Source organism: Toxorhynchites rutilus, chromosome 1 (assembly GCF_029784135.1).
Source record: "Toxorhynchites rutilus septentrionalis strain SRP chromosome 1, ASM2978413v1, whole genome shotgun sequence".
Classification (NCBI taxonomy): domain Eukaryota; kingdom Metazoa; phylum Arthropoda; class Insecta; order Diptera; family Culicidae; genus Toxorhynchites; species Toxorhynchites rutilus.
Window position 1 is genome coordinate 191,230,538 of NC_073744.1, and position 15,526 is coordinate 191,246,063.

At 38.8% G+C, this 15,526-nt stretch overlaps 1 protein-coding gene across 1 annotated transcript; it reads right to left on the reverse strand.

The window, feature by feature from the left end:
• Positions 1–6,438: 6,438 nt before the first annotated feature.
• Positions 6,439–7,773, reverse strand: LOC129761665 (putative nuclease HARBI1). The gene is made up of 4 exons (XM_055759397.1): positions 7,459–7,773; positions 6,956–7,391; positions 6,754–6,898; positions 6,439–6,698 (listed from the first exon to the last, which is right to left on the reverse strand). The coding sequence occupies exons 1-4, from the start codon at positions 7,569–7,571 to the stop codon at positions 6,439–6,441; spliced, it is 954 nt and encodes a 317-aa protein (XP_055615372.1). The 5' UTR covers positions 7,572–7,773.
• Positions 7,774–15,526: the final 7,753 nt, after the last annotated feature.

Genomic DNA, 15,526 nt, shown 5'->3' on the forward strand with positions numbered 1-15,526 from the left:
CTGAAATAGATACGCAGTTCGGTGACGATGAATCGCGGCTAAATAGATGAAACACAAGATCCATGTGATAGATATATTTTAGAGAAAATAAATAGATTTCATAAAATGGAAATAATTCCGGTGTGCTTATTCGTCCGATTGAGGGATAACAGATTCACTACCGCTTTCACAAAAAAAAAACAAACTACTTGCAATTTGTCGCTCGTACTGTGAAAATTGAAGATAAATTGAACTTATTGATACATACAATACCATTACTATCGATTCTATACGACCCAAAAAGACACTCTCTCCTCTTCCATTTTTCATTTGTTTTTATGCGCTGTCGACACCTCAAGACATGTCGACGATTGTCACCTAGAAATCCCAGTTCATGTGACAATCGTCACGTGTATTTGAGAGCGGGAATACGGTGAGAGTTCATTCAAGTGATTTTTCTCACGGCATACGCCTGGTGGAATCGCGTGACATAAGTGACAATCGTCATCTCACCTCACACTCCACGCAGAATCAGGCCGACTTATTATTCCTCTTCCTTTTTTCATTTGTTTTCATGCACTGTCGACACCTCAAGACATGTCGACGATTGTCACCTAGAAATCCCAGTTCATGTGACAATCGTCACGTATATTTGAGAGCGGGAATAAAGTGAGAGTTCATTCAAGTGAGATTTCTCACGGCATACGCCTGGTGGAATCGCGTGACATAAGTGACAATTGTCATCTCACCTCACACGCCACGCAGAATAAGGCCGTTCATTCACATATCACCATCCTTGTAAGACCCCCCAATATTCGAACTGTGAGCTAACCGAAATAAAACCGATTTATCTACTGCAAATTATACAAAGACAAGCTTGTTTTTGTGCACTCCTTTTGACGTGGGACTACGTCTAACCGGATTATATGTGGGTGAAATGAAAACCTAAACACAGAACATGAAGGAAAAACAGGAAGTGGGTTATATCTATGGTATAACCGCAACGGTGACGTAGGACTATCGTTGATTTAGTGATCATTTGTTTGAAGTCGAATCTGAATCCATTCTGAATGAATGAATAAATGAATATTTGGGGGACTTCGAAAACGAGAGCGTTACGTTGGAGGTACAATGTTTTATGCATCCAATATTGGATACGAAAATATCCTACGGATATTATAAATCACAGAACCAAATGTAATTGGTCACAGTGTTATATGTTTAGAAAACATTAAAATAAACTCTTTCGCTTGCATGTTATTTTCAATGCCAAGGGGAACTGGCAGATCATTTTGCAGCAGCCATATCTTTCCGGATTCTTCCCGAAGTCCACCACCAGTGGTTAATGCTAACTCGATAACCACCTGTTAATTGCACTTGATTGAAAAATCACAAGACCAAATGTATTTGGTCGCAGCGTTATATGTTAGAAAACATTTAAAAAAAACTCTTTCGCATGAATGTATTCTTCAATTCCCAGGGGAACTGGCAGATTATTTTTCAGCAACGATAATATCTTTCCGTAATCTTCTCGATGCTGGATGGAATTTAAACGAAAGAAGTTCCGCACGTATTTATATGTGTGTGTGTGGCGGCTGCTTCGATATCTCAAATGGAATCGTTTTTCGGTGCTGATACTCTCTCGGTCGTCTTCTCTTCTTCTGATAAATCGGCTTTTCTGCGCTCTCTCACAGTTCCAAACAAATTGAATGCGTGTCAGGTCAGGCCAGGTGATGAATCCCTCGATCCCTCGCCGTCCAGCTCGTCCAGCTCGTTCCGCTAGTTCAGCTCGTTCAATAACGATGTTGTCTTGTCGATGTCCTCACGAAAAATGATTCCGTTTCACTACCAGTAAATCGCTTAAGTATGCTTTTTGTGCGTGATTGAATAGAGAGAAGGTGTGGTTTACGATGGCAATTTGGAAGGCAAACTAGAGGGGAATGAACTCTCTGAGTTTGAAACTTTCGGCGACTGAGCAATAATCGATTGAAAATTATATGTTTTTCGCGATGCGAAACATTTTCCGTTGCGCGCGCATACAATATTGGATACGAAAATTTTCTACTGATGGGGAAGAATAATTTTCAGAAGCTTTCCTGTTAATTGCGATTGATTGAAAAATCACAAAACCAAATGTATTTGGTTGCAGTGTTATATGGATAGAAAACATTTCGCATCAATGTATTTCTCAATTCCCAGGGGAACTGGCAGAGTATTTATCAGCAACGATTAGTTCTTTCCAGATTTTCCTCGATACTCGAAGCCCACCAGTGGTTAATGCTAACTCGATAACCACCTGTTAATAGCACTTAATTGAAAAATATATGGTCGCAGTGTTACATGGATAGAAAACATTAAAATAAACTCTTTCGCATGAATGTATTTTTCAATTCCCAGGGGAACTGGCAGATTATTTTTTAGCAACAATTGAATCTTTCCGGAATTTTCTCGATGCTGAATGGCATCCAAACGAAGAGTTCCGCGCGTGTATGTGTATGTGGCGGCTGCTCCGATCTCTTCCCGGGGAACCGTTTGTGGCATCACTCTCCTCCTGATGGCCTAAGGTGCACAAACAGGCTCTTGGTGACACCGTTCATCCGCGCTTTCATGATAAACGAAAAGCTTCACCACAACAGCGACAACATGCTCCCATCGCTGTTCAATTCGAACTGAGTGGATTTCCGAGCGGCACTCGCTTATATACCGATTGGTGATTTCAAAAGCCTGTTTTGAAGGCAATTTTAAGACTATTGGAACAAGTTTCCGGATCAAAAAGTAACAAGTATATAACGCGTAGACATTTTATCTTTCGAATGAAGTGTTTATCATACCATTTCGTTCAGTTGTTTAGGAGCTATTAACGCTCAAAATCTCGGTCTCCGGCGTAACGCTTTCGTTTTCGAAACTTTGATTTTACACCCCGGTATAGAAATGAAAGACGTAGTCCTACGTCAAAAATGAAAGATTCCGAATGCTTATCTTTCGAAAATTCCTTAATATATCGGAAAGATGTATGCTTCAATTAATAGAAAAAAATTCTATGCGCATGGTTAATAAAGTGTCATTTTTCATGAGATAAACAATTGAATAACTGTAAAATGTCAAGCGTTATCTAAACGCCTCAACTACCAAGTTTTGATTGGCTTGATTTAAAGTTTCCCCACATAGACATCAAAATCAATGTATCTGTGGGAATCCGCCTTGCAAATACATGCAAGCAGTCTTCCATGTTTCACAAAAAACACTGCGTCCGGAATAAACATGTCCACGCTGCTGTTCACAGTTTTGTGTTTGAGTACAAACATGATTTTTTCGTACCTATGTTAGAAAATGTGACATGTTTGTATTCGTGGTATGTTTGGACATACGATGTTTAATCCCAATGTTTCACATGATGTTCGAACATGGTGTACAGTTTCTCTTGCATTTTCACCCCAAGCACCGGCAGTGCGTAGAGTAGAAGAAGCGAATCGGACACCACACCACCACCACTCAACGCGTGGTGTATTGGTATGTTGACATGGAAAAATGCTTTCCTTTCATGACAATGGGTGCTTCATCAAAAATATTGGGCAAATAAAATAAACCTCTTTTTCTGTTCTGAACAAAATAAACATCGATTGATACGAGAGTTTTTCACATTTGATATCCTTATTTAGTGCACGCATCAATTTATATATTGAATTCATGTAACATTCGCTATTATTAGCTATTTGAACAAGTACTAAAATTGAATTATTCAGCAGTGACATGTTAGGCGTGACGCTAACCACTCGACCACGGGAGCAACAATTTTGGCTGGATCTTTGAATACAAATGGCCAATACTGCTTGTTCGCGACGATCGCGACCCGAACTATAAAACGAGCGGAGAAGAGGAGAAGAAAGGATGATGCAATCGGATGCACACATAGCATATGTAGTGCAGTGTAAGTGTAGCTTTTAGTTTTTTCCTTCATTCAGTTTGTGATAACATCGAGAAATTAATGGTGTGTTTTAGCCGCTGAAATTTCTCTGCTGGTTCTGATGTGTGCAGGTTGCATCTAAAACTAATTTTTGGGTATTTATTTTTTTGGTCAGCATTTGTACGACGTCGCCCGCTATGCAGTCGGCTCCCCAGACTTTAATTGCCAACATGCACGCAAAAAAAAAAATAGGAAGCTTCTTTCTATTCAGAGAATGTTTTCTTTGAACGAAACCAAGGATTATTTAATCAGACTTGCAAAATGTGCATGAACGATCTATAAACTTTTACTTAGTCGCGGCAATACATACACACACTCTTTACAGATACACGGGCCGAAGGTTGTGCAGTCCACTGATGATTCAACAACAGCCAAAGGTTGTACCGCTCATGACAACTCTACACGAGCTGATGATTGCGCCGGCTAGTGATCATTCTATCCTGGATTCCTCGAGTCGAAAAAGACGCACCACGCTAGATATGGGGTGCAGACTAGGGGGTCGTTGCTGATTAACGGTCAGCTGCATCCCAATAGGAAGCATCCCATGTCGGGCACACGTACAGAGCACTGAAGACTGCAACATCCCAATTATGAGAACACTTTTAATACTAACCTCGAGCCAACCGCGAGTAATCGGTTACATATTACTAACATAGTTGTAAGCAAACTAGGGATGGGCAAACCGTTCACGAACGGTACGAAAGAACTAGTTCGCCGAAAAGAGTGAACGAGCGATCGTTCTTTTTCAAAGAACGATAGTTCTCCCCACGAACTGATTGCGAGCGAACGGTTTGTTAACGAACTGATTCCGTAAGAACGGTTTGCGAGTCAACTGTTTGAGAGTAAACTGTTGGAGAGTGAACTGTTTGTGAACGAACTGTTTGCAAGTGAACTGTATGGGAAAGAACTGATTGAGAGTGAACTGTTTTGGAACGAACTGTTTGAGAACGAAGTGTTTGCGGGCAAATTGTTTGCGAACGAACGAGTGCAGCTGAACTGATTTGCACTGGGCGGAATGGATGAATATAATGAGAACGCTTATAAGGAAAATAAAACGATTTGTCATTAATGAGCAAAATGCATGTAACGCAGGGTTTTTTTTGTTAATGTATTCTTAATTTTGGGTTAAAAATTAAATTAGATTTTCGTAGTTTTAAAAGCAAAACTTCTTATACATATCATATACTTTCTGATTATCAGAGAAAATCTGGGGGAAGCTGGGACGATTCATGGATTAGGTAAACATAAAATTTTATAGTGAGGGCTTGTTGAGAAAAAAGTTTTTTCGTTACTTTAAATTCATTGTTTGGCTTATTGCGTGTACGTGTTATCGTGATTGTTTGTATGACTGATTGTTAGTGAAAATCGCTGCTGATTTTTTCCCTGAATGAACATTATGAAATATGCACCCCGATTCTGTATTCCGAACGATTCGAAATATTTCGAACGACTTGAAAAATTTCATTCTGTATTCCGTTTGAATTGTATAACATCTTTCGTTCGACGCTACTCGAATGTCAAACCCTTTCTTTATTTCGTTCGAGTGGTGGTTTGCAGTCGAATTTCTCCCGATATTTTTTTACTGCGGATTGCTAAAAAAATGTAAGTAAAGTTTTACATCGGTTGCTTTTAATTGATTTTTTAATCAAATTTCTATTCACAGGGATAAAACCAAAAACATAACAACAACAAAGAAACAGTTTGAGCGGCTGGTGCAGCTTTTGGAGAAGAACCCCGACATAGCAAAAGGATTTATACGTGGTAACTCCGGACCATTTTCGAACGATTGTGCTGCTGAATTAAACAGTTTGGGACCACCCATCCGTGACGGGTCTGGATGGAAAAAGGTATTTACTGAAACTATTCCGAAATAATACATATGTATTTCACTTTTAATGTCCGGCAGGTGTGGGCGGATTATAAATCAGCGTTGAAGCGCAGACTCTCTCACAACAAAAGAGAGCAAAGGGCAACTGGAGGAGGACCCAACAGAACGATACATTTGTCTGAGCTAGAGGAGCAAGCGGTTCAGCTAACTGGACTGTTGGAAACCGTAGAAGGAATACCAGGTTGTTCTTCACAAGGAACACCTAAGGGAAAAAACAACGAGGTTAATGCAGATGTAAGTTGCGATTCAATTGACGAGTCCGACGATGCGAATGATACGGCTATTCCTCAATGCTCCCAACCAAAGAGACCTAGGCTATCTGCCCTCAATTTAGTTCAAATACAAATTGAACAACAACAGAAATTTCACTCGGAAATGGAATCGCTGTTGGGTACCTCAAACAAAAACCTCAATGATATGGTACATTACCAACGCCAATTCGCCAAAGCAATCAACATATTGCATTATAAAAATAAACACAAGATTTAGACATTAGATCACCAAATCGTATTATTTTATTTATCGCATACAAAAGTAAAAATAGATGATAGTTGCTAGTATTGGAAAGAATAAAAATTTATTGATATGACTCATCAAAATATGCCCCCTACTGAGAGCATCCGTATTCCAAACATATATTATGAAGTGCACAACACACATTCACAATTTGAGCACATTTTGTAGGAGTATAATGTAGTTGTCGCGCTCCAAGTAAACATCTAAAACGATTTTTAAGAACACCGATTGTTCGTTCGACTATGCCTCGACCTAAAGCATGCCTCTGGTTGAAATCGCTTTCCAAACTGCCTTCTTCCGGAGCTCTGAATGGCGTTACCAGCCATGATTTCGATGGGTAGCCTGCATCACCTGTGGGAAACAATTTTATCATGCACATCTAGGAAATTTAAACAATTTTGTTTACCCAGTATTTTAGTTTGTGTTCCGCCGTTTCGATGCATCTGCTCGAAATACGTTCGTACAGGGCTTATTCGCCATATATGGGCATCGTGATTAGATCCGTGAAAGCTAGGATCAACGAAACGGATCCTCTGCTGATCGTCACAAACCTATAATGCCAAAAAAAATTAAATACAATTTTTTAATTTAATGCATGCTGTACTTACAATGAGAACGTTCAGACTGTAGAACCCCTTTCGATTATAAACTAAATTTCGATTCTGATTAGGGGGAATTATTTTTATATGTGTTCCATCAACACACATGATTATTCCTGGAATTCCAGATTTCTCATAGAAATAAAGCTTGGCACGTCGCTGTTCATTTTCCGACATTTCCAATGATATCCACTTAGAACATAATCTTCGCTCCAGTATGTTCAGCATTTCAGATAACACCTTAGAAAAAGTGGACTGTGCCATCGCAATATGGAAATCTTTTCCCGCTCCAAGCTGGTAGTTTCCCTCAGCGAAAAATCTCAAACACGCCGCCAGCTTTTCCTTAACATGAATGCCACTTTTCTTTGTGTTGGAAAAATCGTGTTCAATTTCCTCCAAAACGTATCGGAATGCCTCTTTATTCAAACGAAAGCTTTTAATGAATCTGCATAGTAGAGGAAAATCGATAATAAAAAATCTAAGAAATTCAGAGACAAATAAATTTTACTTACGCATCGTCTGAAAGCTCCATTAAATTACCGGATGTGCGCAGATTCCGTCGATTATAACGAAGTATTCCGATTTCTTCATACACTGCCAATACCGACAATAAGGCGGAATCCATTTGGCTAATTTATTTTCTCACTTATTTTCTATTCACACCGAAGAACAATTCAAATAAATTTAAATTTCAGCACCCGGCACAACTGTCTTTTAGGTTTATTTTGCTTATTTTGCCATTCGACGACATTGAGTTTTGACGTTTGGTATTTGTGAGGAAAACATATATGAAAATCTATACTTTTGTATCGTGCAGTTTTGTATGATTTTGGTGATACAAATAATAAAAGTATGTATCAAACGAAAGGGTAATCTTCTCCAATGCTAATTATGTCAAAACATATAGGATAGTTGCGTAAGGTGACCATTTTTATGCTGAACAAAACGATGCATTCGTAATGAATATGAATTATCGAAACAAAAATTATGAAAGAAAATTGAGTTGGCTGTATTAAAAATGTATTTTGCACTATAGTTTGACAAGTTCTCTACGAACTAGTGGAATAAAATTTTGCATAAATAGCGATTTATGATGGTTCCTAATATTTATATAAACTTTTCTTTTCATTTCGATTATATTGTATATGAAATAGATGTAAAGGAATGGCAATGCATATTGCAATCATTTAAAACACATATGGTAACAGTTTTCACTGACCACTTTTGAATTGAAAACAGTCTTTTGCCATAGTAATTTAAATAGTTCACAGCAATCCCACAAACAGAGCAATTGATTGCAGGTGGCAGCATCGGTGAGTCGTCAACGCGAACTGTTCGAATTTCTTTCGAACAGTTTGAAATAATTCGATCGAAATGAGCAATACGTTCGAAATAGGGAAAGCAAAATTATAACTCGTTCGAGATCGCAGTTTCGAACGAAATGCAAATCCGACGGAATGCAGAATAGGGGTGATGATCTTACATGGAACCTGTGTGTTGTCCAAAAAGAGAATATGAAAAATTGCACATATTTTTTGCACATCAAATTATTACATAAACTTTTGTCGACCGATATATATATTTTCACATACAGTTTGCGACTTTCAATGAAGCAGCTTATCTTTCCCCACTAAATTTCAAAAATATAAATCACATACGTACACTATCCAATCCAACGATATCAATTAACAGCTGTCTATTGATGTTGGGTTCCAGCCAACATTCTATGCTGTCCTTAATATCGCTGAACGAAAGAGCGAAAGAACGGTTCAAAAGAACTGATTCACTTAGATGAACGATTAGTGAGTGAACCGTTCATCAAAGTGAACTGTTTTGCCCATCTCTAAAGCAAACATTGTCAAAATATTGAACTCCCGGCCCCGTTAGGCTGACGCCATATGAGCCTTAATAAAAATATATATTTTGGTGCATGAACTTATAGCCTCTTAGTTCGTGCAATTTTTGAAATGCGAACTAAGTTTCAAGTTCGTTTCTGTGAAAAAGTATTCTACGAAGAAATGTTTTGGGATGAATAATTTCCTTCCGTGTATGAAAAGAAACGAAACGAAAGCAATGAATACTGCGACATCGGGTGATATGTTTGTACATGATGTTCTTGAATTATAAAAATCGTGTTTGTTTTCACATGTCTATGTTTGTGTATCATTGTTCGTATTGGGGATAGACGCTCAACACTAGCGAGAATCATGTTCGAATTCAAACAAAAACATGGAATTTTCACATCGCGTGGACAAGTGTAAGTGTTTTTCGGAAGACTGCATGCAAGTAGGTGGTATTTTCGAAATGTGTTTCCCTAAGATGGATTGCAAAGATGCCTGGGGGAATCCGCATTGCGAATATATGCAAGATGCGAGTACTCTTGTACACGCTTATATTTGTGCAGACCGGAATATGTTTACCTAAAACGTACTTCTAAACTGAGAAGCCTGGGACAATCGTCATTTCAGATACTGAATGAACTTTCGCGGTTTGATAACTACGTAAACATGAGAGATGCAATAACTTCATAGGGAAATGTAAAATACAATGATCGTTTGACAATTCTTCCGTTTACATATTTTGGTTGTTCTATGCATCATATCAAACGTAAAAGGACGGTGATCGAATTTATTTGTAACGAAGAACATAATCTATTACAATGCATGAATTGATCTTACATGACAACTGTTCAAACTTTTTACTTACAAAGCAAATATATTGAATTCAATTGAATTCAAAAATTAATTCACTCAATCGATAATTTAATCAATACAATACAAATGCTTACAAAGATAAAAGTAGTCCCACGTCAACTTTGCGGTTATGTCATAGCCTGTCATTTTTTGTTGCACGATTTCCTTTTTCGTGGGATATATGAAAAAGGTTATTTTTGATGAAGTTATCGACCATTTAGTTTTTTTTTTATCTTGGAAATGAGATTCTTAAATTGGTCCAAAATTCTCACTTTGTGTTCGCTCTGCTTGGCCAGCATGTACAACATATACATACAAGCGCAGGGGATTAAGGTCCGGGGAGCTGAGAGGGCACACAGTCTTAACGAGAAAATCAGTTAAATTCTCCCGACACCACGCTTGGACGGTGCGCCGTCCTGTTGAAAGACGTAATGATCTTTCCCGTAGAGGTTCCGAAGGTTAAACTACTGTATACAAGTTCCGTATAATGTCATGGCCGGAAGTGGAGAACATTTTTTCATTTTTTGACGTAGGATTACGTCTTTCGGGAACATATGGGGGTACAAATTGAAAAACGAAAATCGATCGCATCCTGAATAATGTCCAATTTCAAACGCTTATTGCTCATTCATTTCATGATGGATTGATGATATTTTTGCATCAAACGATTTCGGCACTCTATAACAATTTTTCACATTGAATATAATAGTATATATCATGTAACTAACTATCGAATAATTGAAAAATCTCAACCCCTATCCAAACAGAGATACTCAGTCCTGATTGGTCGAAATTGACGTCATTTCTTTTTCGCACCCGATTGGATTCTTTCGTTCACCGGCAAGCTAAATATCTGCATGGCGAACGAGTAGGAGGCGCCTACATCACACATACCAAATGATATAAAAGGAAGGAGCATTCGTGGATCTCATTCATTCATACAACGGACGCGGAACGGACAACAACGAGTGAAGAGCAGCAGCAGTGGTATTCCTCTTCTCATCAACCAATACAATTGAATGTGGTAATGGAGGCAAAGGAGACAAAGGACTCGGTAAAGGAAGAGCGTATCGCAAGGTTCTACATGACAACATCCAGTGTATCAAACCCGCTATCCGTTGTTGAGCTCGCCGTAATGGTGACAACGAAACCCTCGCAAACTGACGCACAGAAGCCAAAGATACCAAAGCCTTGGAAAGAAGCATCGACTGAAACATCACATTACTAAGCAGCAGATTCCACAAACCCATTAAACCCTTCCAGTCCTTTTCAGAACTATCGATATTGCTTTGAAACGAAAGAGTTTAATTTATTGTTTTCCACTCAACATAAAAATTATATCATTAAATCCCTTCTTACTAACAATAGAATAAGGTGAAATGTAAATACATATTAGATATAAGATAGGCTTAAGAATTGAGTATGATGAATGTGAGTGCGAATGTGAGTGTGAACATTGTCAACATATCCTTATATCCCATCCTTTTCCTGAAACAAAATGTCACCCTTCTAAACTCGAGCAAACCGCGAGTAATCGGTTCTCTACTTCATTAACACTAGAATTAATGAAAAATGTTTATATATACTTGTAACAATACAGATAGGAGTTTGGCTCCTTTAAACATATGTAACTGAGCCTGTAAAAATAAACGATTTAATAAAAAATAAAAATTATATGGAACTATGATCAAAAATAATGTCTAGTTTTGATTTTAGAGATGTCTAAAATTTTCGTTCAATTGATTGTGGAATGTTCGTTGGGGCATTTTACAATATTACAATATTTTACAAATGCGGGTGTACGTACTGTAAGTACATTTGGTAGACACATACAAGATTCACAACCGTGTAGAATTGATTTGTTTACAAAATCCATTATTTAAACAGAAATTCCGGGTTCTGTTTGGCCAATTCGTAAAAGCAATCTTTGCTCTCATATAATTGCTTTGCTGTGGAATCGATTCTTTCGTTCCCCGACGAGTAAAATATTTGCATCGAGAGCGAGTGGGAGGAGCCTATTTCTCACATACCAAATGATATAAAAGGACGTAGCATTCGTGGATTTCTCATTCTCGTTCAACGCTCAGATCGACAAACAGCTGGGTTTCCAGTGTGCATTGCTGGTATTCTCCTCATCAATCAATACGACTGAATGCGGCAAAGGAACCAAAGAAGAGGAGCGAAACGGATCGGAAACAATGTTTGTTTCTAGTGTGCATTGGATGCGGTAAATCCGCATCCGTCGTTTAGCTCGCCGTGGTGGTGTCAACGAAACCCTCTCAAACCGACGCACAGAAGCCGAAGATCTCAAAGCCAAGAAAAGCAGCAGCGACTCCGAAAAAAACTACCGCTGCCAAAAAGTAAACAACTGCTACATCCGACTAAAACATCACATTAACATGCAGCTGATTTCGTACAGCCCATCAAACCATTCTAGTCCTTTTCAGGACTATCGACATTGCTTTAAAACGAAAGAGTTTAATTTATTGTTTTCCACTTATCATAAAAATGATATAAAACTATGATCAAAAACAGGAAATGGGTTATATCTATGGTATAACCGCAATGGTGACGTAGGACTATCGTTGATTTAGTGATCATTTCTTGAAGTTGAATCTGAATCCATTCTGAATGAAAGAATAAATGAATATTTGGGGGACTTCGAAAACGAGAGCGTTACGTTGGGGGTACAAGGTTTTATGCATCCAATATTGGATATGAAAATATCCTACTGATGGGGAAGAATAATCTTCAGAAGCTTTCCTGCTAATTGCACTTGATTGAAAAATAACAGAACCAATTGTATTTGGTCGCAGAAAAACACAAAAAAAAACATTAAAATAAACTCTTTTGCTTGCATGTTATTTTCAATGCCAAGGGGAACTGGCGGATTATTTTGCAGAAGCGATATCTTTCCGGACTCTTCTCGAAGTCCACCACCAGTGGTTAATGCTAACTTAATAACCACCTGTTAATTGCACTTGATTGAAAAATCACAAAACCAAATGTATTTAAGTCGCAGTGTTATATGGTTAGAAAACATTAAAATAAACTCTTTCGCATGAATGTATTTTTCAATTCCCAGGGGAACTGCCAGATTATTTTTCAGCAACAATAACATCTTCCCAGATAATCTCCGATACTCGAAGCCCACCAGTGGTTAATGCTAACTCGATAAGCACCTGTTAATTGCACTTGATTGAAAAATCACAGAACCACATGTATTTGATCGCAGTGTTATATATTAGAAAATTAAAAAAAAACTCTTTCTCATGGATGTATTTTTCAATTCCCAGGGGAACTGGCAGATTATTTTTCAGCAACGATAATAATTTTCCGGAATCTTCTCGATGCTGGATGGCATTTAAACGAAAGAAGTTCCATACGTATATATATGAGTGCTGTGGCGGCCGCTTCGATATCTCAAATGGAACCGTTTTTCGGTGCTGATAATTTCTCGGTCGTCTTCTCTTCTTCTGATGGAAGTTCCAAACAAACTGTATGTGTTTCAAGTCAGGTTAGGCCAGGTAATGAATCTCTTGATCCCTCGCCGTCCAGCTCGTTCAATAACGATGTTGCCTTGTCGATGTCGTCACGAAAAAAAATTTCTACTGATTTTCTACTGATTTCCCCATCAGTAGAAAATCAGTAGAAATTTTTTTTCAGAAGCTTTTCTGTTAATTGCGATTGATTGAAAAATCACAAAACCAAATGTATTTGCAGTGTCATATGGATAGAAAACATTAGAATAAACTCTTTCGCATCAATGTATTTTTCAATTCCCAGGGGAACTGGCAGATTATTTTTCAGCAACGATTAGATTTTTCCCGATTTTCCTCGATACTCGAAGCCCACCAGTGGTTAATGCTAACTCGATAACCACCTGTTAATGGCACTTAATTGAAAAATATTTGGTCGCAGTGTTACATGGATAAAAAACATTAAAATGAACTCTTTCGCATGAATGTATTTTTCAGATCCCAGGGGAACTGGCAGATTATTTTTCAGCAACGATTGAATCTTTCCGGAATTTTCTCGATGCTGAATGGCATCCAAACGAAGAGTTCCGCGCGTGTATGTGTGTGTGTGGCGGCTGCTCCGATCTCATTCCGGGGAACCATTTGCGGCATCACTCTCCTCCTGATGGATTCCCTTCTGGCCTAAGGTGCACAAGCAGGCTCTTGGTGACACCGTTCATTTGCGCTTTCATGATAAACGAAGAGCTTCACCACAACAGCGACAACATGCTCCAATCGCTGTTCAATTAGAACTGAGTGGATTTCCGAGTGGCGCTCGCTTATATACCGATTGGTGATTTCAATAGCCTGTTTTGAAATCAATTTTAAGACTATTGAAACAAGTTTTTGGATCAAAAAGTAACAAGTATATAACGCGTAGACATTTTATCTTTCGAATGAAGTGTTCATCATACCATTACGTTCATTTGTTTAGGAGCTATTAATGCTCAAAATCTCGGTCTCCGGCGTAACGCTTTCGTTTTAGAAACTTTGATTTTACACCCCGGTATAGAAATGAAAGACGTAGTCCTACGTCAAAAATATTGTGTACTTTTACATTTTCTTTGACCATGTGCAACGAACAGGGAACGTTTCACGTCAAAAAATCAGCATGCGGCAGATAGCCTAACGTAATCCTACGTCAACTATGCGGTCGTGTCTCAGACACAACCCTCCTGTGACTTTTTTGTATGCCATTGTTAAACTCTACATCTAGGTTATCCAGACAGGCTCTTTCATGAACCTGTGTTGTTCTCATCCAGGGGGGCAAGTTCAGGATGACTTTAAGAATCTTGTTTTGAACGCATTGGAGTCTCATCCTGTGTCCGGGCACGGCCCTTCCAAACAGGAACCGCATACACAGGGTAGGGTATATTATCTGTTCATAGACAGCCATGTTACATGCGATAACGGTTCTATCAACGAAAGATCTGAAAACCAGATGACTGTCCAATGCAAGTACTAAATGTGTGATTTCTTTGGGCCATTCAATAGGAGAGTCGACGAATCGAATTCTCACGTTGTCAGCCGGAACAAGTGTCGAGACTATCGAAGGCCTTTTCAATGTCCATGAGTGCCATTGCTGTGGTCTTGGATACCGACCTCTTCCGCTGGATGAACTTACGGAATCCAATCTGTTCCTCAGAAAATACACCATCTTCATCTGCGAAAGAAAGAATCCGGGGTTGAGGACACTTTCCGAACAGCTTGGAGAGGACAGAGAGTAAGCTGATGGGTCAACAGCTCTTGGGAATAGAAAGATCTTTCCCAGAATTTAGTAGAGAGTTGACTTTAGCTAGCTTTACACAGAAGGGACGTAGCTGTGTTCCCAAATTTTCTCTACAAAAGCAAATTAGCCGTGGCTTAATTGCATGAGCTCGATGTTAAAAGTGCTGTATAAACCGGGGTTCTTCTGTTCTTAGACACTTTGGTAAGACCTATCAGCTCATCAGCAGTGAATCATGACCCTTCTGGAATTAAGCTTTCCGCTCATTCTACCACGGAGACTCCCTCAATGGCGGCTTGCTCGGCAAGGTTGTGAGACGACAATAACTGTTGCCCCAACGCGTCCGTTTTTTTCCATGGGTGTTGATAATGTGCTATCTTTACATGAATCCCCAGACGAGAAGGACTAGAAAGGTTTCGAATGAGGAGGAAATTGATGGATTTTATCACGAAATTCTCTTTTTCGAAGTTCTTGTATTCTTTCTTGAATTACCATGGAGAGATTGGTCAACGAAATCTTTTTGTTCCGATCGCCAGTACACTGTTACTGACGTCGATACATATTCGTATACGAATAAAATATTTGGTGGTGGTGCTGAAGAGAGGTACCCACCTGATGTTGTTGAACCGGGACCGCCCTGTCA

Excerpts from the sequence above, each read along its gene's own strand:
- LOC129761665 (XM_055759397.1), bottom strand. The coding sequence starts at position 7,571 with ATGGATTCCGCCTTATTGTCGGTATTGGCAGTGTATGAAGAAATCGGA. Across the intron at positions 6,899-6,955 it reads ACAGTCTGAACGTTCTCATT|GTTTGTGACGATCAGCAGAG; the intron begins GTAAGTACAGCA and ends TTGGCATTATAG. Across the intron at positions 6,699-6,753 it reads AACACAAACTAAAATACTGG|GTGATGCAGGCTACCCATCG; the intron begins GTAAACAAAATT and ends TGTTTCCCACAG.